The following is a 22882-nucleotide window of genomic DNA, read 5'->3' as shown; positions in this document are numbered from 1 at the left end:
GCACCAGGCATACCTAAAAATGAGGTGAAGCTATAAAAGAGGACTACTTGTGTGCCAAACAGCATAAGCAGCAAGTGATAGACAGAGCTAATTGATTCCACAACCAATGGATCAGATCTAAGCTCTGCAGTCTTGCCACATGCAATCGTGAATGGTGGTGGACACTTAAACAACTCACTGGAGGAGGAGGCTCCACAAGTAACCCTATCCTCAATAATGGGGGTGCTCAGCACATCAGTCCAAAAGATAAGGCTGAAGCATTTGCAACATTCTTCAGCCAGAAATGCCGAGTGGCTGATCCATCTCGGCCTCCTTCAGAGGTCCCCGGCATCACAGCCAGTCTTCAGCCAATTCGAGTCACTCCACATGATAGCAAGAAACGGCTGAAGACACTGGATACTGGGCCCTGACAATATTCTGGCAATGATACTGAACACTTGTGCTCCAGAACTTGCCGCACCCTGAGCCAGGCTGTTCCAGTACAGCTACAACACTGGCATCTACCTGGCTATGTGGAAAATTGCCCAGGTATGTCCTGTACACAACAGGCAGGACAAATCCAACCTGGCCAATTACTGCCCCACCAGTCTACTCTCGATCATCAGTAAAGTAATGGAAGGTGTCACCAACAGTGCTATCAAGTGACACTGGCTTAGCAACAACCTGCTCACTCAGCCCCTGACCTCATTACAGCCTTGTTTCAAACATGGACAAAAGAGCTGAACTCCCAAGAGGAGATGAGAGTTACTGCGTTGACATCAAGGCTGCATTTGGCCAAATGTGGCATCAAGGAGCCCTAGCAAAACTGGAGTCAATGGAAATCGGGGGGCGGGGCAGTACCCCTCTTATTTTTGTAGGGGACATGTCTACTTTGTAGCTTGACACCATCCAGGACAAAGCAGCCCGCTTGATTGGCACCACATCCACAAACATTCGCTCCCTCCACCACCGACACACAGTAGCAGCAGTGTGTACAATCTACAAGATGCACTGCAGGAATTCACCAAGGCTCCTTAGGCAGCACCTTCCAAACCACCACCACTACCATCTAGGAGGACAAGGGCAGCAGATAGATGGGAACACCACCACCTGGAAGTTCCCCTCAAAGTCACTCACCACCCTGACTTGGAAATATGTTGCCTTTTAATCACTGTCGCTGGGTCAAAACCCTGGAACACCCTTCCTAACAGCACTGTAGGTGTACCTACACCACATGGACTGCAGTGGTTCAAGAAAGCAGCTCACCACCACCTTCTCAAGGGCAATCAGGGATGGGCAATAAATGCTGGCCCAGCCAGCGAAGCCCACATCCCATGAATGAATTTTAATAAGTAGACAAAGGAAAGCTGTTCCCAGTAGCTGATGGCACACGACACAGATTTAAGCCTTTGGGCAGGTAATACAGGTGGAATGTGAGGAAGAGCCTTTTTTTATGTAGCGAGTGGTAATGACCTGGAACTCACTGCCTAAGATGGTATTGGAAGCAGAGACGATTAATGATTTCAGAAGGAAATTAGATGGGCACTTGAAGGAAATGAACTTGCAGACTAACAGGGATAGAGCAAGGGAATAGGACTGATTGGATTGCTCCATGGAGAGCCAGTATAGACTCAAGGGGCTGAATGGCTTCCTTCTGTACCGTTATAATTCTGTGAAATTTTATCCCTCAAACAGCACCAGTGAAACACTTGATCTGGCTATTATCATATTTCTATTTGAGGGAGATTGTTGTGCACTAGTTGGCTGCTGCTTTTCCTGCATTCCAATGGAGACTGCATTCCACAGGCTGTAAAGCGCTTTGGAACATCCTGAGGCCATAGATTCATGGAGTGATTATGTCACAGATGGAGACCATTTGGCCCATTGAGTCCTTGCTGGCTTTGTGTAGATCTGTCCAGACTGTACCTTCCCTCTATCCTCGTGGCCCTGAATGTTTATTTCCCTCAAGTGCCCATCAAATTTTTTTTGAAAATTATTCATCATCTCCACTTCCACCAGTATTGTAGGCAGCGAGTTGCAGGTCATTAGGTGGTGGAAGGCACTATGTAAATGCAGGTTCTTCCTTTGTTATTCTGTTGCTGCCTCCTTTTCAGCAGGTAACAGAGAAGATAAATGGAATGTTGGCCTTTATTCCAAAGGGAATGGAGTATAAAGACAGGGAAGTCTTGCTAAAAATAAACAAGGCACTAGTTAGACCACATCTAGAGTACTGTGAACAGTTTTGGTCCCCTTATCTAAGGAAAGATATACTGGCATTGGAGGCAGTCCAGAGAAGGTTCACTAGGTTGATCCCGGGTATGGAGGGATTTTCTTATGAGGAGAGTTTGAGAAGGTTGGGCCTGTACTCACTGGAGTTTAGAAGAATGAGAGGCGACTTTATTGTATAAGATTCTTAGGGGGCTTGACAGGGTAGATGCTGAGAGGTTGTTTCCCCTTGTGGGTCAGTCTAGGACCAGAGGGCATAATCTCAGAGTAAGGGGTCACCCATTTAAACAGAGATGAGGAGGAATTTCTTCTCTCAGAGGGTAGTTAACCTGTGGAATTCTTTACCGCAGAGGGCTGTCAAAGATGGGTTGTTAAGTATATTCAAAGCTGAGATAGACAGATTTTTAATCAGTAAGGGAATCAAGAGTTATGGGGAAATGGCAGGAAAGTGGAGTTGAGGATTATCAGATCAGCCATGATCTCATTGAATGGTGGAGCAGACTGGATGGGCTGAATGGCCTACTTCTGCTCCTATGTCTTATGGTCTTATTGCTGCTTCTAGCCTAGCAGATAATCCTCAATGCGAAATAAAAGCAAAAAATGCTGGAAAAGCTCAGCAGTTTCGAAACGTTAACTCTGTTTCTCTCTCCACAGATGCCGCCTGACCTGCTGAGCTTTTCCAGCATTTCCTGTTTTTGTTTCATATTTCCAGCATCCGCAGTATTTTGCTTTTTTCTTAGTTCTCAATGTGATTCTGTCTTCTCAGGAACTGAACAAGCGGCTGAAGGCCCCGGTGTCTGCGTTCTGTCGTCACCTCCGTGAGGCGGTCGTTCCCCTGTTGCGAGGTGGAAGTGGGGATCCTCTCCCTGGCTTCTCATGCGAGCGAGCTCAGAATCTGATCAGCATCAGCCTCCGGACCGACTTATCCGGCGTTCCTTTCTACTGGACCTTCCACTGCACTGAGGCTCCCCTGAGCATGGTAGGTACTTCATTCACATGGGTCTTGCATGCAGCCTCTGCTGCTGATACTGCATTGGGGCGAGGGGAAGGAGATCTAACTAGGGTGATGGGCAGACAACTGGGTAACGCTGCAGGTAGAATACTCTCCTGTATTACTTCAGGCATTTGAATTTGTATGATAGAACATTAAGAGCAATGGTGGCCATTCAGCCCTCCAAGACTGTTCTATCCCTGCCATTCTATCAGATCATGCCTGATCTTTGCCTCAAGTCCATTTACCTGTCTTTGCTCCAGACCCCTCAGTATCCTCGTCCAACAAATCTCAGTCTTTAAAAGCTCAAGTTGACCCTGAATGTCCACAGCCTTTTATGGAAGAGAGTTCTAGATTTCCACTACCCTTTGTGTGTGAAGAAGTGCTTCCTGACATCATCCTTGAATTGCCCTTGAAAAGGTGGTGGTGAGCCACCTTCTTGAACCGCTGCAGTCCATGTGGACAGTGCTGGTCGGAAGGGAGGTCCAGGATTTTGATTTGATGATAGTAAAGGAACAGCGGCATAGTTCCAAGTCAGGATGGTGTGTGGCTTGGAGGGGAACTTGCAGGTGGTGATCTTCCTATGCATCAGCTGCCCTTGTTCTAGGTGGTGGAGGTCGTGGGTTTGGAAGATGCTGCTGTGCATCTTGTAGATGGTATACACTGCTGCCACTTTGCATCGGTGATGGGGGGCAGTGAATGCTTAAGGTGGTACAGGTATTTTAGCAGTTTGAAGAATTTGTGATGAATTCAGTGCCAAATCACTTGCTCCAGTGTCAGTGTATGCCTTTAACTGAGATCATCACAGATTATTTACCTTTGGCTGCAGAATTATTAAAAGAGAAATAAAATGGTAAAATCAAAAGGTTGAAAAGGTTAAATAGATAACTTATTATAAAACTCTTTTCTCCATGCTGAAAAAAAGTTTATTATTTTTCTACACATGTTCTGTAACTGCTGGTCAAAACCTGTTTCGATGCTTCTGTTGAACAAGTATACTTAAGAGATGTGCTTGGTTCCTCTGGCAGTATCTGAAGAACAGGGGAGTTCTCCCCGTCCCTCACCCACATTCATTCCTCCCTCCATCAACACTGCTAAAAAAAATTCACTCCGTTGCCATTTGCAAGAAAGGGCCTGTGTGACTATCTTATTCCGAAGGTCATGAGTGCTTTAAAAATTAGACATTAAAATGGGTTATATATCATGGAGTGCAGAACTATTAAAAGGAATATATGTGGCTAGCTGCAACCTATTTTGTTGTTTGTTTCTTCGTCGGATGTGGTTGTCACCAATATTTGTCGACCATCCCTAATCTCGCTTTATGAGTGTTAAATTAAGAGTTATTCTCATTGCTGTGGGACTGGAGTCACATATAGGTCAGACTGGGTAAGGACGGCAAATTTCCTCCCATAAAGGAGATTAGTAAATTCGATGGGTTTTTACATAATATAAGGAACAGGAGCTGGAGTAGGCCATTCGGCCCATCGAGATTGCTCCATGATTTTATTGAATAATGACTATTCTGACTGTGACCTTGACTCCACTTTCCTGTCTTCCCCCCCATAACCCTTGTCTCCCTTGTCTGTCAATAATCTCTCTAAGTTGGCTTTGGTGACCCAGCCTCCACTGCTCTCTGGAGATGAGAATTCCAAAAACAAGCGACCCTCAGAGCGAAAAAGTTCCTTCTCATGTCCGTCTTAAAAAAAACTGTGTTCCCTGGATTCCCTCCTGAGGGGAAACATCCTTTCAGCACCTACCCTGTCAAATCCCCTCAGAATCTTACCTGTTTCAATAAGATCTCCGCTCATTCTTCTAAATTCCAATGGATGTAGGCCCAACCTTTCCTCATTAGACTGATTCCTGGGATGAGGTGTTTGTCTCATGAACTTTTTGTGAATTGCTTCCAGTACAACAGTTCGATAATTTCATGGTCATCATTACTGACACCAAGCCCTTTTAGTCTTGATTTATTTAATAAACTGACTTTAAATTCCCCAAACAGCTGTGGTGAGATTTGAATTTATGTCTCCTGATTAATCCAGGCCTCAGGGGTACCAGTCCAGTAACATAACCACTACGCCACCATTCCTATTTATGTTTGTCCCCAGTCCTTCTGACTATCTCCAATCCTTCTGACTATCCAAGAAAACACGAGCCCAAGCTGCTGTGCCGTCATTTTCCACTAGGGGGTAGAACAACATTGCTTTAGACATTGACAATGTTTTGAGACTGCTTTGAACAGGACATCCTGCAGTCTCAAAACAGACAATGAATACCCATTTATATCTGAATCTTATTTATTTATCTCATACTTATGTCGCTCATCCTGCTGGTTTTGGCACTGCTTTACAACTAGATGCACGGCGAAGTGAAGGAAGGGTGGAAGTAACCATCCTGTGGAGCACAAACATGTTGGGCTGAATGGCCTGTTTCTGTGCTGTGAATATATATTTGATTGCACAGAGTTCTAAACCGCATTCCCTGTCACTTCGATTTTATGATTGATGCTGTCATCACATGATGATTTTATGATTGGTGCTGTGAGTTGGAGGTGGGACTTTTTATTTTATTTATTTTTTCATGGGACGTGGGGATAGCTGGCAAGACCAGCATTTGTTTCCCATCCCGAATTAGCCTTTAACGGCCATTTTGAGGGCAGTCAGCCACAAACCCGGAGTCACATGGGTTGCAGATTTGGGTCAAGCTTTCAATTCCAGAATTATTAATTGTATTTAAATTCCACCAGCTGCTGGGATTTGAACCCGTGTCCCCAGAGCCTTAGCCTGGACCTCTGGATTACTAGTTCGGTGACAGTATCACTACGCCACCATCTCCCCCTTGCGACAGGTCTCGTAGCAAACAGTCCATTTTGCCGCAAACCGTGTCTGTGTGCGCAGCACACTGTCGATTTAAGCAGCGCACAATAGTAAACAGCCTGTTTACTCAGTAAACAGAATCTGTTTAAAGAGTCTCCACAAACTACAGCATGTTGAACTCTTGGCCCAAACTACAGCAAAGTCCCCTGTTAAAAGCTGGGTGATTCCTCCAGCAACATGCAGTGAGTGGGGGATAGTCACATCATCCAAACTATGTGCCCAAAATCAACCCCAGTCACTTACAGCAGTGCGGTCTTCAGGCATGATTGATGGGGAAGATTTATTCAAACATCCCCGTTCTGACCTGACTTTGTGCTGTCACTATAGGCAGCTCTATTTTAAATGCTGGCTGCGACCCATTTATTTTAATGGAACCCTTTTCAGAAAAACCTAGACTTTTGTCTTGAATTCTGCATTTTTTCCCCTTCTATATTTGCTGGCTGATTAATGTGGTGTTCCTGTTGCTGTACACCAATAATGAAGGTGAAAAAAGATAAGATCGGCGAGGATTATGCTGGTTCCTGTCAGTTACTTGACACTGTCCTTTGTAAGGTGGGATAGGAAGCGTTGGGGATGGTGTGAGAGGGAGTGATGTGGTTGATTTCCCTGTACACACTCCCAACGCAATATTCAAGCAATCCTTAAAGGCTATTGGAGTGTCGACCTTTATCTCAAGGGAGCCTTGAACACAAAGGTGAGGACCTTGTGTTCCAGCTATACAAAGCTCTGGTCAGACTCCTTCTGGTCAAACCCTATTATCTGGAGTATCTGCATTCAGATTTGGGCATCACACCTCAGTGGGCATATATACTTCCTGGAAGGAGGTACAGTGCGGATTGAGGGTTTAATTTTTTAAAATATCCTTTTCACGGGACATGGGCGTCGCTGGCTAGGCCAGCATTGTAGCTGCCCTTCCCTAATTGACCTTGAGAAGGTGGTGGTGAGCTGCCTTGAGTCGCTGCGGTCCATGTGGTGCAAGGTACACCCGCAGTGCTGTTAGGGAGGCAGTTCTAGGACTTTTACTCAGCAACAGTGAAGGAGCGACGATATATTTCCAAGTCAGGATGGCGTGTGGCTTGGAGGGGAACTTGCAGGTGGTGGTGTTCCCGTGTGCCTGCTGCCCTTGTCCTTCTAGCTGGTAGAGGTCGTAGGTTTTGAAAAAAGATGAGTGGAAATAAATATGAGTGCAGTTTGCATAGACTGCACTTGTATTCCTTTGAGGATAGAAGCTTGAGGTGTGATCTAATTAAGTGTTTAAGATTATCAAACGACTTGAAATCCTTGAAAGAGAGAAAATACTTCCTCTGGTGAGTCTGTCCAGAACAAGGGGACGTAATATTAAAACCAGACCTAAGCTATTTGGGAGAAAAATTAGGCAACGTTTCTTTCACACAAAGGGTAGTGGAAACCCTGAACTCTCTCCCCCCATAATTGGCTGCAGATACTGGGGGAAACAGTTGAAAATTTTGAAATTAAAAGACTTGCATTTGCTTTCAAAAGGCAATTGGATAATTATCTGAAGAGAATAGATTTTCAGGGCTGCAGGTGAAAGGCGGGGAATTGATGTGCTCTTGCGGTGAGTCGGCATAACCACGACGAACTGAATAGGCTTCTAGTGTTGAAACCATTCTACAATTCTGTGTCAGGCAAAGGTATTAAATTACATGGAGCAAAGAGTGGCTGAATGGTGTTGAGGTACAGATAGGCTGTGACGCACACCAGCCAACACATATAGAAGAGAAAAAAAGTGCAGAATGCAGAATTCAGGACAAAAGTCTAGATTTTTCTGACAAGGGTTCCATTAAAATAAATGGGTCGCAGCCAGCATTTAAAATAGAGCTGCCTATAGTGACAGCACAAAGCTGGGTCAGAAGGGGGGACGTTTGAATAAATCTTCCCCATCAATCATGCCTAAAGACCGCACTGCTGTAAGTGACTGGGATTGATTTTAGCACGTAATTTGGATGATGTGACTATCCCCCACTCACTGCGTTTTGCTGGGGGAACAAGCTCAAGTGGCAGAATGGCCTCCCCCTGTTCTTTGTACCTTTAAAATCTTCCAGTAGATTGAAATATTCTGTGAGAGGCGTAATGTGGTAGGTCTGATTTTTCTGCCTTTGTTAAAATATCAGCAGTGTGCGGCACACGGAGAGTCATCCTGCCTGGGAAAGGTGTGTTTTATTTTCCCTTTACTCTTAGATTATTCCCCTCTGTTAGCTAGTATTAGGTTTAAGTACAAAGCTCAGCTCCACCTTTACATTGCCATTTTAATAATGAGTGAATACAGCACAGCGCCCAAGCCTGAGTTGTGGAAAATCCCTGGTGCTTACATGCTACCCGCCATACTGAGGGAGTGCTGCACTGTTGGAGGTGCAGTCTTTCAGATGAGACATTAAAACCGAGGCACTTTCCGCCATCTCAGGAAGAGGCAATAGACCCCGTAACACTATTTTGAAGAAGAGCAGGACAGTTCTCCCCAGTGTTCTGGCTACTATTTATCCCTAAAACAATACTTTAAAAGATTACCTGGTCTTAAGCTCAGTGGTGTTTGTGGGACTCTGTTGTTCACGAGTTGGCTGCCTCATTTCCTACATTGCTGTAGATTTGAAGTAATTGACCAAAGAACAGGGAAGATGTGGAGAATTACTTATTTTACACGGCTAGTTGTCCTGATCTTGAATGCACTGCTTGAAAAGATGGTGGAAACGGATTCAATAATAACTATAGAAAAAAAAAATTGGATATGTACTTAAAAAGGAAAAATCTGCAGAGCTATGAAGGGCAGAGGAGTGGGACTAATTGAAATAGCTCTTTTAAAGAACTGACACAGGCACAATGGACCAAAGTACTTTTTAGAAGACTTGTCACTGTTGTGCTGGAGGAACTGTGGCAGCCATATTGCACCCAGTAAGCTCCACAAATAGCCATGAGATAATAACCAAATAATTTATTTTAGTGATGTTGGGTGAAGGATAAATATTGGCCCAGGACTCTGGGGGAAAACTCCCAGTTGTTCTTCCATGGGGCCTTTTATGTACACTGAGGGAGGCAGTCAGGGCCTTGGTTTAATGTCCCATCCGAGAAATGGCACCTCTGATGGTGCGGCACCCCTGCAGTACTGTGTTGGGAGCCTAGGTTATGCACTTGAAGCTCTGGAGTGGGACTTGAACCTGAATCGAAGGCCAGAGTGCTACCCACTGAGCCAAGGCTGACATTTTGTGTTGAGTTTGTAGTTCTGCCAGAGAGAGCATAAGGGACTTGGATGGCCGGTGGGGCAGGGGGGTGGGGGGGATGTTGGGTGGGTAAGTCAGGGGGTGCAATGGGGGGGATATACAAGTTTATAAATCTCTAGGCCAACTCTCCCTGCCCAGGCGCGTTGCCAGTGCCAAGAAGCCATGGAGCGGAGCCCACACCTCCGCAGAGGACCCTATGCGGGTGAGCAACTGACTAATGAGAAGTTTGAACTCTCAGTGGAGCAGGATTTGGGAGCATCTCCTTGGGTTTCAGTCATCGCTCGAGGCTGCTTTGGAAATTTGCCTGCCCTCTGACGCGTTTGGCGTCTCCTCTCTCTGGGAGATAAATAGCTGCTTTGCCCCATTAGGCGCTCTTTTTAATTATGTGGCTGCAATTTTCTTTTTTTTTCCCCCCACTCAGATGTAAATTTCTATCATTTTTCACAAACCTAGTGTCATGTTTTAATTAAATCCAGATGCCAGGGTCATTTAAATACCTATTTTTTTTTTTAAAAAAAAGGAACCATTTGTTGCTTTCCCCCTGGCTATTTTAAACAGTATCTGACTGGAAATTTCTCAGTCCTCTCCTCCTCCCTATTTTCTACTGCAGGACAATTTTGGAGCAAGAAATGTCTGTCCTTTCAAAGTTTGACCCCTCCATCATCCTCCTTTATTGAAGCCCATTAGAAATTATTCCTGCATTGTGTAGCCTGACACTGCCAATGCCATCACTGTAGGAGGGCTGCAATGTCGTAGGTGCTGTCTTTCAGACGAGACGTTAAAACAGAGCCCTGGTCTGCTCGCTCAAGTGTAACAGAGCCCATGGCCCTATTAAAAAGAGAGCAGTGGAGTTCTCCCTGGTGTTCGAGCCAATATTAATCCTTCAACTAACTTTAATTCGAAACACATCATCTGGTCATTACCACAGTACTGTTTGTGAGATCTTGCTGTCTCAAATTGGCTATTGAGTTTGCCGCACCACAAGAGACTACACCTCATGGCATTGAGATGTCCTGTGGTCATGAAGGGTGCTATATAAATGCAAGTTCTTTGTCAAGTTAAAGGCACTGTACTTGCTGTATTACATTTTATTTATTTCTAAGCTGTAAACACCACCTCTGACATAGTCTCCCTTCATCTGTGCTCCTTCAGTGCCGGAATTGAAGTGATTCTCATCCTCCAACTCGTCCTTTAACAGGACCTTAAATAATTGAAGATAAATTTGCAGGGCTATGGGGAAAGAGCAGGGGAGTGGGACTAATTAGATAGCTCTTTTAAAGGGCCGGCACAGGCGCAGTGGGTTGAATGGCCTCCTTCTGTGCTATTATCATTCTAGAAACTTAAAACTTCAGTGCTCAAAGGCAGCAAAAACATGCTGGAAATTTGAACATTTAAGTGCAGAAGGAGAAAGGTGCTTGCGCCTTACAACATGTCTCTGCCTATCCTAAAGACCTCATATACAATGAACTTCTTTGAGATACATCGCTATTACTGTGTGGGTGAATGTGGCATGCATAGTGCTTACTGAAATGCTCTACATGTATCTGTGAGGTGGATTTTTTTAATGGCGTTTCATTGAAGGAAGAATATTAAATGTTGAACAGGGCACCAGAAGCTCTCCGTGCTCTTCCAATAGGAACCTGTGATCTTTTGGACGTTTCCCCTTTTAGGAGAGACTAGAACTAGGGGTCACATTAAAAATAAGGGGTCTCCCATTTAAGAGAGAGATGGGAAGAAATTTTTCTCTGAGGGTCATGAATCTTAGGAACTCCCTTAGAGAGCAGTGGAGGCAGGGTCAATGAGTATTTCTAAGGCAGAGGTAGAAAGATTCTTGACTAACAAGGGAGTCAAAGGCTTTTGTGGGTAAGCGGAAATTGGAGTTGAGGCCACAGTAAGATCAGCCATGACCTTACTGAATGGTGGAGCAGGCTAAGTGGCCTTCTCTTGTTCCTAATTTGTATGTTTGTATCTAGCTGAACAGGCCAAGAGGGTCTTCCTGGAATATCTCCTTCGATAGACCAGTGCTCCCTCAGTACTGACAACCAGAATTTGATGCTGAAATATCTGGAGTGGAACTTGAGCTCTAGACCTCCTGACTTGGAGGTGAAAGTGCTACGCACTGAACCATGGATGACACCCCAGTGGTTTTAAAGGTGAAGTATTGCTGTTGGGCTGGGTGGTCTAGTTTGAGGGGTGACGTACTCAGGGAGCTGAACGAACCAGTGCACAGTCATTGATGTCAGTCTTCACAGCTATTAATTTGTGAGTGTAGTCCTACAGTGTTATGTGAATAGATAGGAGAAGCTGGGATTGTTCTGATTGGAGGTGAGAAAGTTGAGAGGAGATTTGATAGAGTTGTTCAAAATTCTGAAGGGCCTGGACAGAGTAGATTAGGGAGAAACTGTCCCAATGTTAGAATGTTCAAGAACCAGAGGACATTGATTTAAGGTGATTGGCAAAAAAACCAACAGTGTCATGAGGAGAAACCTTTTCACGCAGCGAGTGGTTAGGATCTGGAATGCACTGCCTGAGAGTGTGGTGCAGGCAGATTCAATTGTGGCTTTCAAAAGGGAATTGGAAGGTGAAAATATTTGCAGGGCTACGGGGGAATGGGGTGGGAGGGAAGGGCGGGTGAGTGGGAGTAGCTAAATTGCTCTTACTGAGAGTTGGCACAGCCTCACTGGGTTGAATGGCCTCCTTATGTGCTGTGACCATTCCACAAATTGAAATTTGTCTTCCTCTTGTTAGACTGCACCAGCGCAGGTTCTTCCAGTGATGCCATCAGTACTCATCGTCTAAGCAAATACATTGGGATGGGGGAAATCTCGGAATCATCATGGAAAAACAAACAGAATGTGAGCTAATCCTGTGGCATTGTGTTTGTTTTTGAAAGGCGTTTTCCGATGGTGACATTCACGCTTTTGATCATGTGTGTAAATGGGATGAAACACTGAGAAGCAATTATAGAATGTGCTACTTTTTAACAGCTTGTCTTGATCGGAACTAAAAGCAAACTGTCAACAGGGTTAGTGCAAGGTGGTGTTTCTACAATAGGCATTAACTGGGATAATCATCCATTTGTTTCAAGGTTAACTGGAGGGTGAGGCAGACTGGTTTTTAACCATCCATTTTACCTTGGGTGGATATGGGGAATAAAAGCAGTTTTGCCTCTTGTAAGGGTACCGATTAACCCAGTCTCTAGGGGCTGATGGTCTCTAGAAATGGAGTGTAGAGTGTCAGCCGCTGCTCAGTGGGTAGAGCTCTCACCTCTAAGTCAGAAGTTTGTGGGTTCAAGTCCACATTCTAGAAACTTAAGCACAAAAATCCAAGCTGACTTTCCCAGTGCAGTACAGGAGTGCAGGAAGTGCCGGTCTTTGTATAGGATGTTAAACCTGGTGGGTGGACGTAAAAAAACCCTCAGCACTATTTTGAAGAAGAGGAGGAGAGTTCTCCCCAATGTCTTGGCCTATGCTTATCACCTCCCTCTGCCCCCGCCCTCCCTCTGCCCCCGCCCTCCCTCTGCCCCCGCCCTCCCTCTGCCCCCGCCCTCCCTCTGCCCCCGCCCTCCCTCTGCCCCCGCTCTCCCTCTGCCCCCGCCCTCCCTCTGCCCCCGCCTCGCGCTCTCTCGCTGTCTGTCTGGCGAGAGGAGCAATTACAATCTGCTCTATTGGGTCCATTTGCCTCCATCAGAGTTTCCGTGATTCTTTTTCCTCGTTCAGATTTCTGATTACCCAACTGATCTCATCAACTTGTTGCTTCATCATTGGAGGCCAACCTTTCAGTCAAAGGCAAAATAGATGCTGGAAATACTCAGCAGGGCAAGCAGCAACTGTGGAGAGAGAAACTGAGTTAATGTTTGAGGTCAATGACCCTTTGTCAGAGCTGGGAGAAGTTAGAGATGTAACAGATGTTAAGCAAGTACAAAGGCTGGGAAAGGATGGAAGGGGAAGAAAGATCAAAAGCATAGGTCTTTGATATGGTGGATGTTGGAGAGATTAAATGAACAGAATCATTACTAGCTTCCATCTAGAAAACAATGAGAGTAATAGTTGGACAAGAAGGGACAATATAAATATGCATACATACGAATTAGGAGCAGGAGTAGGCCACTCGGCCTCTCGAGCCTGCTCCACCATTCAATAAGCTCGTAGCTGATCTGAATGTAAACTCAACCCCACATTCCTGCCTACCCCCATAACCTTTCACTCCCCCTTGTTAATCAAGAATCTATCTAGCTCTGCCTTAAAAATATTCAGACTCTGCATCCATCGTCATTGAGGAAGAGAGTTCCAAAGGCTCACAACTCTGAGAGAATAAAATTCTCCTTATCTCTGTTTTATATGGTCGACCCCTTATTTTTAAATAGTGATTCCTAGTTCTAGATTCTCCCACAAGAGGAAACATCCTCTCCACATCCACCCTGTCAAAGACCCCTCAGGATCTTAAAGGTTTCAATTAAGTCACCTCTTTCTCTTCTAAATTCCAGTGGATACAAGCCTAACCTGTCCAACCTTTCCTCGTAAGCCAACCCGCCTAACTAAACTAAAGGATACAATTCTAAAGGGGGTGCAGGAACAGAGGGACCTAGGGGTATATGTGCACAAATCAGTGAAGGTGGCAGGACAGGTTGAGGAAGTGATTAAAAGCACATGGAATCCTTGGCTTTGTAAATAGAGACATAGAGTACACAAACAAGAAAGCATTGATGAACCTTCATCAAATGTGAGTTTGGCCTCAACTAGAGTATTGTGTCCAATTATGGCCACCACAGATTAGGAAGGATTTGAAGGCTTTAGAGAGCGTGCAGAAAAGATTTGCTGGAATGTTTCCAAGGATGGGGGCAATTCAGTTACGTGGATAGGTTGGAGAAGCTGTGGCTGTTCTCCTTGGAGAAGAGAAGGTTGAGAGGAGATTTGACAGAGGTGTTCAAAATCATAGGGGTTCTGGACAGGGTAGATAGGGAGAAACTGTTCCCATTGGTGGAAGGGTCAAGAACCTGAAGATGCCAACTTAAGGTGATTGGCAGAAGAAGCAATAGCGACAGGAGGAAAATCTTTTTTACGCAGCCAGTGGTCACACTCTGGAATGCGCTGCCTGAGAGTGTGGTGGTGGCAGATTCAACTTTGGCTTTCAAAGGAAAATTGGATAAGCACCTGAATGGAGAAAAAAAAAATGCTGGGCTGCAGGAAGGGGTAGGGCGGGTGGGGGATGAGATTAGTAAATTGTTCTTGCGGACATGGACTCAATGAGCCAAATGATGTCCTCCTGACCTGTAAACCATTCTATCAGTCAGAGGTTGATCTGAAATTATTGAACTCACTGTTGAGCCTGGAAGGCTTCAAGGTACCTAATTGAAAAATGAGGTGTTGCTCCTTTAGCTTCATTGAAACATTTTAGGAGGCTGAGGACAGAGAGGTCAGAGTAGGAGTGGGGCAGACAATTCAAATGGCAAATGGCCGGAAGCCTTCGGTAACTTTAACCCTGCTTTTTGAAACCTGCTGACTAGGCTTCCAGAGGAGCTTGTAACCAAATATCGAGCATCAGCAGGCTAAAGACATCGTTTGGCATCCCTTAAAAGTCTAAACTCTTGTAGCATGTACTTCATAGTATGTTGACATGAAAACTCTTTGTAGTGATTTTTTAACTGTGAGCCACAGTCGTGTGATGTGAATGAGCGACACAGAGGTTCTGAGTTCAAATCCCATCATCGGAAGTTGTGAAAGTCAAATAGTCACTTGGTAGTACGGAACTGGAGTATTGTTGAAAATAAAGACATGTTGTTGAAGCTTTTCATCTTGCACTCATCAGGACAGGCACAAGAATGCTAAATCTCAAAGGGACCAGCAATATATACTGCGTGAGAAAAGAGGGCTGATTGGTTGGCAAGTCGCCTCTCATTGAAAGTCAGTAAATTTGGTAATTTATTGGCGGCTTTTAAGTTGTTGGGTTTCCTGTTAACACTCATCCGGTCCTGGCAATGGAACCTACAACTTTGCTCTGGAATACACGCCATTGCCCGCTGTACAACAACTTGCATTTATATAACACTATTAACACAGTAAACACAGTAAAAGGTGCTTCACAGGGACGTTGTTGGACAAAAAAATTGATACCACATCACATGCACCCCCCCCCCCATATGTATGAGGACAGGGACAGGTGGCCAAAGAGCTTGGTGAAAGGGATAAGTTTTAAGAAAAATCTTAAAGGAGGAGGGAGAGGTTGAGGGACAGTGAGGCTCTGGGAAGGAATTCCAGAGCTCAGGGATAAAGAAACTGAAGGCACGGCCAGCAGTGGTGGAAAGATGAATGTAGGGAATGCTCATGAAGCCAAATTATTGACTAAACTGGCCCAGTTGTGAAAGAACAATTGATATAGAAGGCCTACCTCCCTAGGGCAATTGGAAACTGGCAATCAAAGCAGCCTTGCCAGTGTTAATCAAAGCCCATGAGCACATGGGAGATTTATTAGCAAACCGATGGGTGACTGTGTTAAATGGTACTCAAAAGCACTTCACACCTAACCGCACTTAACACCTTCACACCTAAATAACTCTTCTGATGAAGAGTCATACGGACTCGAAACGTTGGCTCTGTCTTCCTCTCCACAGATGCTGTCAGACCTGCTGAGTTTTTCCGGCATTATTTTTTTTTGTTTCAGATTTCCAGCACCCGTAGTGTTTTGCTTTTATCACGCCTAACCAGTTTACTCAGTGCTGCACCAGAGGCAATGAAACTTCGCTCTCAACTTCAGCGGGGATGTGGAGTTAGGTCACAGATCACGACCTGGACTGAGTTAGTAGAACAGGCTAAACGGCCTACTCCTGTTCCGAAGTTAACTTGGGGAAAATGCCTTTCACAACCTCAGGGCGTCTAAAGCCAACAAAGCACTTTTGAACAAAAATAAAAATACCTGGAAAAACTCAGCAGGTCTGACAGCATCTGCGGAGAGGAATACAGTTCACGTTTCGAGTCCTTATGACTCTTCAACAGAACTAAGGAAAAATAGAAGAGAGGTGAAATATAAGCTGGCTTAAGGGGGGCTGGGACAGGTAGAGCTGGATAGAGGGCCAGTGATAGGTGGAGATTGTCAAAAGATGTCATAGACAAAAGGACAGAGAGGTGTTGACGGTGGTGATATTAGCTAAGAAATGTGCTAAAAGGTGACATTAAGGGTAGAAAGCAGGACGAGCAAGGGACAGATAGCCCTAGTGGGGGTGGGGTGGGGGAAGGGATCGAAATAGGCTAAAAGGTAGAGATAAAACAATGGATGGAAATACATTTAAAAATAATGGAAATATGTGGAAAAAGAAAAATATATATAAATTATTGGAAAGAAGGGAGATTGGAAAAGGGGAGGGGGGTGGGGGTGGGTGTGGGGTTGGGTCGTGGGGGGGATGGAGGAGAGAGTTCATGATCTGAAGTTGTTGAACTCAATATTCAGTCCGGAAGGCTGTAAAGTGCCTAGTTGGAAGATGAGGTGCTGTTCCCCCACTTTGCGTTGAGCTTCACTGGAACATTGCAGCAGGCCAAGGACGGACATGTGGGCGTGAGAGCAGGGTGGTGTGTTGAAATGGCAAGCGACAGGGAGGTCTGGGTCATGCTTGCAGACAGACCAAAGGTGTTCCACAAAGCGGTCACTCAGTCTGTGTTTGGTCTCTCCAATGTAGAGGAGACCGCATTGGGAGCAGCGAATGCAGTAGACTAAATTGAGGGAAGTGCAAGTGAAATGCTGCTTCACTTGAAAGGTGTGTTTGGGCCCTTGGACGGTGAGGAGGGGGGAAGTAAAGGGGCAGATGTTGCACCTTCTGCGGTTGCATGGGAAGGTGCCGTGGGAGGGGGTTGAGGTGTAGGGGGTGATGGAGGAGTGGACCAGGGTGTCCCGGAGGGAACGATCCCTGCGGAATGCCGCCAGGGGGGGGTGAAGGGAAGATGTGTTTGGTGGTGGCATCATGCTGGAGTTGGCAGAAATGGTGGAGGATGATCCTTTGAATGCGGAGGCTGGTGGGGTGATAAGTGAGGTTAAGGGGGACCCTTTCATGGTTCTGGGAGGGGGAGGAAGGTGTGAGGGCGGATGCAAAGGAGATGGGCTGGACACAGTTGAGGGCCCTGTCAACCAGAGTGGGTGGAAAACCTTGGTTAAGGAAGAAGGAAGACATGTCAGAGGAACTGTTTTTAAAAGCAGCATCATCAGAACAGATGCGATGAAGGCAAAGGAACTGAGAGAATGGGATGGAGTCCTTACAGGAAGCGGGGTGTGAGGAGCTATAGTCAAGGTAGCTGTGAAAGTCGATAGGCTTTTAATTGTTGTGGGAGGGGGCCGGAGTTGGACTGGAATGAGGAATGTTCCACATACTCCATAAAAAGACAGGCATAACTGGGGCCCTTGCGGGTACCCATAGCCACACCTTTTATTTGGAGGAAGTGAGAGGAGTTTAAGGAGAGTTCAGTGAGAGAACAAGTTCAGCCAGACGGAGGAGAGTAGTGGTGGATGGGGATTGTTCGGGCCTCTGTTTGAGGAAGAAGCGGAGAGCCCTCAGACCATCCCGGTGGGGGATGGAGGTGTAGGGGGATTGCACGCCCATGGTGAAGAGGAGGCGATTGGGGCCAGGGAACTGGAAATTGTTATGATGTAGGGTGTCAGAGGAATCGTGGATGTAGGTGGGAAGGGACTGGGCAAGGGGAGAGAGAATGGAGTCAAGATAGCAAGAAATGAGTTCCGTGGGGCAGGAACAGGCTGACACGATCGGTCTGCCGGGACAGTCCTGTTTGTGGATTTTGGGTAGGAGGTAGAAGCAGGCCATCCGAGGTTGGGCGACTATGAGGTTGGAAGCTGTGGAAGGAAGATCTCCAGAGGAGATGAGGTCAGTAACAGCTCTTTTGAAGTAAAATTACTTTTGAAGGCTGTTGCAATGTAGGAAAAGCGGCAGCCAGTTTGCACCCAGCAAGATCCCACAGATTGCGATGTGATGATGATCGTATCAGCAGTTTTTTAAGTGATTTTGATTGAGGGATAAATATTGGTTTGTACACCAGCTGAACTCCTATCCTATTCTTAGAAATAATGCCGTGGAATCCCTCGTGCCCACCTGAGAGAACGGGCGGTACCTCTGTTTAAGGCCTCATGTGAGGAGCAACACCTCCGACAGTGCAGCCCTCCATAGTCCTGCACTTACTGTGTTGGCCTGGATTTTGTGTTCAAGTCCCTGGAGTGGGACTTGAACACACAAACTTCTGACTCAGAGGCGAGAGACTTACCCACTGAGCCACGGCCGAAACTGTTAGTCAACATTGAGGGTGATTGGTGGTAAGGTATTAACTTGTGGCGACGCCCATGAGGGGAGGCGTGATGTACCATTGGCTGTGTTTAGTCCAGACTTGTGCGGTCACTGAGGGCCAGGAGACTGACCACATCCAACACAAAGACTGCAGCCAATGTTGGTTTTTGAGGAACCTGGGACTGAAGTGACCAAATACTAAAAAATGTGAAGCTTCATGTTATTTGATTTGAGACGCTTTTCTAAACCTCAATTTATTTGCTGCTGGAAACCTCATAATTATTCATTCTGATACTGATCAGCCGACTGTGGCAAGGCTGCACCTTGCATCACTTTTATATATACATGTAATTTTTACAAGTGTGCCTCTGAATGATTTCATGTCACAGTGTTGGAAAGTGATGCCGTTTCTTCTCAATTCTTTGCAAAATTATGAAATTACGACTTTCTCTCATGACCAAACTCTGACTACCGTACATGGCACCTAAAAAAACTTACCGTGTGTAAGCAATACCCTTTCTTCTCCTGCTCCCTTCACTTATAAAAAAAAAATTGCTTCCTTTTGAAGATGTTAACTTGTACCGGGATATAATTTGCGTAGTGGATCATCAGTAGGCAATCTGACCACTTAGGAGCATAGGACATAGGACTCAGAAACAGGAGTAGGCTAGTCGGCCCTTCGAGCCTGCTCCACCATTCAATTAACATCATGGCTGATCTGGTTGTGTCTCAACTCCACTCTCCTGCCCCCTGTAACCTTTGACTCCCTTGTCTATCAAAATCTGTCCAATTTAGCCATGAATGTATTCAATGACCCAGCCTTCACAGCTCTCTGGAGAACAGAATTCCACAGACTAACTACCTTCTGCGAAAAAAAATTCTTCTCCTCTCAGCCTTAAAAGGTAGACTACTTATTCTTAAACGGTGTCCTCTAGTTCTAGCCTCCCCCACAAGAGGAAACATCCTCCCAGCATCCACCCTATCAAGTCTCATCAGGATCTTATATGTTTCAATAAGATCACCTCTCATTCTTCCAAACTCCAGCGGGTATAGGCCCAACCTGTTCAACCTTTCTTCATGGGTTAAGCCCTTCGTCCCAGGAATGAGTCAAGTTAATCTTCTCAACTGTTTCTAACGCAATTGTATCCGTTTTCAGATAAGGAGACCAAAACTTTACAGTATTCCAGATGTGGTCTCACCAATGTCCTGTATATCTGTAAAATATCCCTACTTTTCCCCCTGTAATAAACAACAACATTCCATTTGCCTTCCTAATAATTTGCTGTACCTGCATTACGGTTTGTAGACAGGCGCACAGGGCACCGTTTTCAGCAGGAGCCACAGCATCCCAAAAAGAGCACAGTCGCAAACTAATTACTGACCCCACCAAAAACACCCGATATATCTCCATCGTACCGGAGCCAACGTAGCAACTGAACTAGCAACATTTGCAATCAACCATGACAGCACGGACCAAAGATGGCACTTCGAACCTTTCTGATCTGCCCAGCTTATTTCCACATTAGGCAGCTACCTAGAGTTTCTGTTTGGTTGCTTTGGCTCTCTCTGCACAGTTTGCCTGAAGTTGGCTAAAGCATTGCAAAAGATCACAGAATTTTAACCGTAAATTGCATTTGGTACAACTTGAGTATCAATTTACGCACAGCAAACTCTCACGAACAGCAACATTATAATGACCAGATGATCTGTTTCTGTGATGTTGATTGAAAGATAAATATTGGCTATGGGATCTTTTACATCCGCTTGAAAGGGTAGGCAGAGCCTTGCCATAATGCCTCATCCAAAGGACTACACCTCTGACAACGCAACACTCCCTCAGTACTGCATTGAAGTGCCAGTCTTGATTTTGTGCTCGTGCTCTGAGGAGATACTTGAACTTTCTGACTCAAAGGTGAGAGTGCTACCAACTGAGCCATGGCTGACACAGGAAGAGGTAGAGGAGACATTGAAATGTCTTCATAATTGTACACACCAAGCTCCATGCAATGGAGAAATGCCTTTTGAAACTCCCCAACTTATAATTGATCATTACCAAAAGAACAGAAGGGAATTCATCTGTGCGAAGGGTTGTTAGAATAAAAATATATTGGCCGTTCCTTCATTGTCCCTGGTTCAAAATCCTGAAACTCCCTACCTAGCTGCAACGTAGTGCACCTTCACTACACCGGACTACAGGGTTCAAGAAAGTGGCTGACAACCTCCTCCTCAGGAGGCAGCTGGGGATGGCAATAAGTGCTGACCTTGCCAATGATGCCCGTATCCAAAATGAATTAAGTAAGAGACATGGGATGCCCTACTTGAAGCGGAATCCATGATGGCTTTTTAAAGGGAAGTGGATAAGATACTGGAGAAAGTAAACTCTTAGGATTGTGTGGGGAAAGTGCAGGAAAATGGGACTAACGCTGCACAGAGTGCCAGAACTGGCCCAGTGGGCCCAATAGCCTCTTACTGTGCCCGAAAATGTCATGGTTCTATCAGTATCAATGAGGAGTGCACAGAACTTACAAATGGCTTTGAACAGCTCTGCACTGGGCATCATTACACCACGTTTGGCTGCTCTGTGGTCAGATAAGACTTGTACCATTAGGTGACGTAACCAATCCCTTTCGTCCCCCTGCATCATCTGTAGGTCTCCCGTCACATGATCTGCCCATTGCTGAATATGATGCAAGCTTTGCATAGACAGACTCGAGACCTGATGCTGCTCTTGGAAAGGAAAGATGCAGAGATTCTCGACTACAAGGAAAACGGTGCTACGCTCAGTAGAGGTGAGGACTTTGTGGTAATCGGTAGCAAGAACCTGGGTTTCCCAAGCTGAATAAATAACGGTAGAATTGGAGAGACAGAGAGAAAAAAAACCCTCAGGATGTCCCATGGTGCTTTACAGCCAATGATGTACTTGTAAAGTATAGTCACTGTTGTAATATAGGAAACGTGAAAGCCAATTTGTGTACAGCAAGCTCCCGCAAATAACAATGTGACAGTGACCAGCTGATCTGTTTTCCAGACACCTCGGTTAGGAGATAAATATTGACTTAAGACACTGGGGAGAATTCCCTTGCTGTACTTCAGAATACTGCTATGGGACCTTTGCATTCACCTGAGAGGGCAGACAGGGCTCAGTTTAAGCTCCCATTCAATAGATGCCATCTCCAACGATGCAAAGCACTCCCTCTGTCCTGAAGTGTCAGCGGAGATTTTGTATTCTAGTCCCAGCTTGGGACTTGAACCAACTACCTTCTGACCGAGAGGCGAGAGTGCCTCCAACTGAACCACGGCCATTACACTTGTCTAGCATGAAAGGGAAAGAGGATGTCAGGCCCCATTAGAAATACCAAACTTGCATCCTATAGTACCATTTACTATTTATTGATACACTGCAGCCAATTTACGCAGCACAAACAGTAATCTCCTTTTGTTAGTGTTGGTAGGAGGATAAATGTGGGTAAACCCTCTCCATTATCCATGCAAACTAAAACATTTCTGGATTTGCTTCCAGGGTATGTGCGGTTAGTTGACCTCAGCCAGGACCATGGCAGAACTGGTACAGTTGCCTTGATGGGCTACAGAGGGGCAAACAGTTGGCTCCTGGTTGCTATCATGTGGCCTGTGCTGGTATTGATGTTGGATGTCAGCTGAGAATTGAGTTGGTTTGATTTCCCCCACCTTGCCCTCTCCATCCCCAAAAAATGAGCGGCATGCTTAGCTCAGTGGTTAGCTATTTTTTTATCTGTGTCAGAGGATTGTGGGTTTAAGGCCCACTCCAAAGACTTGAGTGTGTAATCCAGACTGACATCCCAGTGTTAGGACTGAGGGACTGCGACACTGTCGGAGGTGCCGTATTTCAGTTGCAATGTTAGACCAAGTTCCCAGCCTGCTCTCTCAGATGGCTGTAAAAGATCCCCTGACATTATTTTAAAGAAGAGCTTGGGAGTTATCGCCAGTGTCCTGGCCAACATTTATCCCTCAACCGTGATCACTAAAAAATCATTTGGCCATTATTGTTTTGCTGTTTCTGGGGGTCGACTGTGTGCAAATGACTGCCGGGTTTTCTACATTATAACAGTGACTACGCTTCAAAATTACATAATTGTTTGTAAAGCACTTTGAGACAACTTGAAGTCAATAAAAATCTGGAATTAAAAGTCTAATGCTGACCATGAAACCATTGTCGATTGTTGTAAAAACCCATCTGGTTCGCTAATGATCTTTAGGGAAGGAAATCTGTCGTTCTTACCTAGTCTGGCCTACATGTGATTCCAGACCCACAGCAATGTGG

General features: G+C 45.5%; 2 protein-coding genes across 4 annotated transcripts in view; one reads left to right on the top strand and one right to left on the bottom strand.

Annotated features, from left to right (window-relative positions):
* Positions 1 to 22882, top strand: part of nhej1 (nonhomologous end-joining factor 1) — a 249883-nt gene that overhangs the window by 19202 nt on the left and 207799 nt on the right. For all 3 annotated transcript variants that reach the window (XM_078552707.1, XM_078552708.1, XM_078552709.1), the window contains 2 exons: positions 2972 to 3184; positions 21233 to 21371. In XM_078552707.1, coding sequence (XP_078408833.1) covers positions 2972 to 3184; positions 21233 to 21371 — 352 coding nt within the window. The remainder of the gene's footprint in view (positions 1 to 2971; positions 3185 to 21232; positions 21372 to 22882) is intronic.
* Positions 1 to 22882, bottom strand: part of LOC144686882 (tubulin alpha-1D chain) — a 917839-nt gene that overhangs the window by 694041 nt on the left and 200916 nt on the right. The gene's annotated exons all lie outside the window — the stretch shown is intronic.

The sequence above is a fragment of the Cetorhinus maximus genome, chromosome 11 (assembly GCF_964194155.1).
Source record: "Cetorhinus maximus chromosome 11, sCetMax3.hap1.1, whole genome shotgun sequence".
NCBI lineage: Eukaryota > Metazoa > Chordata > Chondrichthyes > Lamniformes > Cetorhinidae > Cetorhinus > Cetorhinus maximus.
This window is presented reverse-complemented; position numbering and strand designations above follow the sequence as displayed.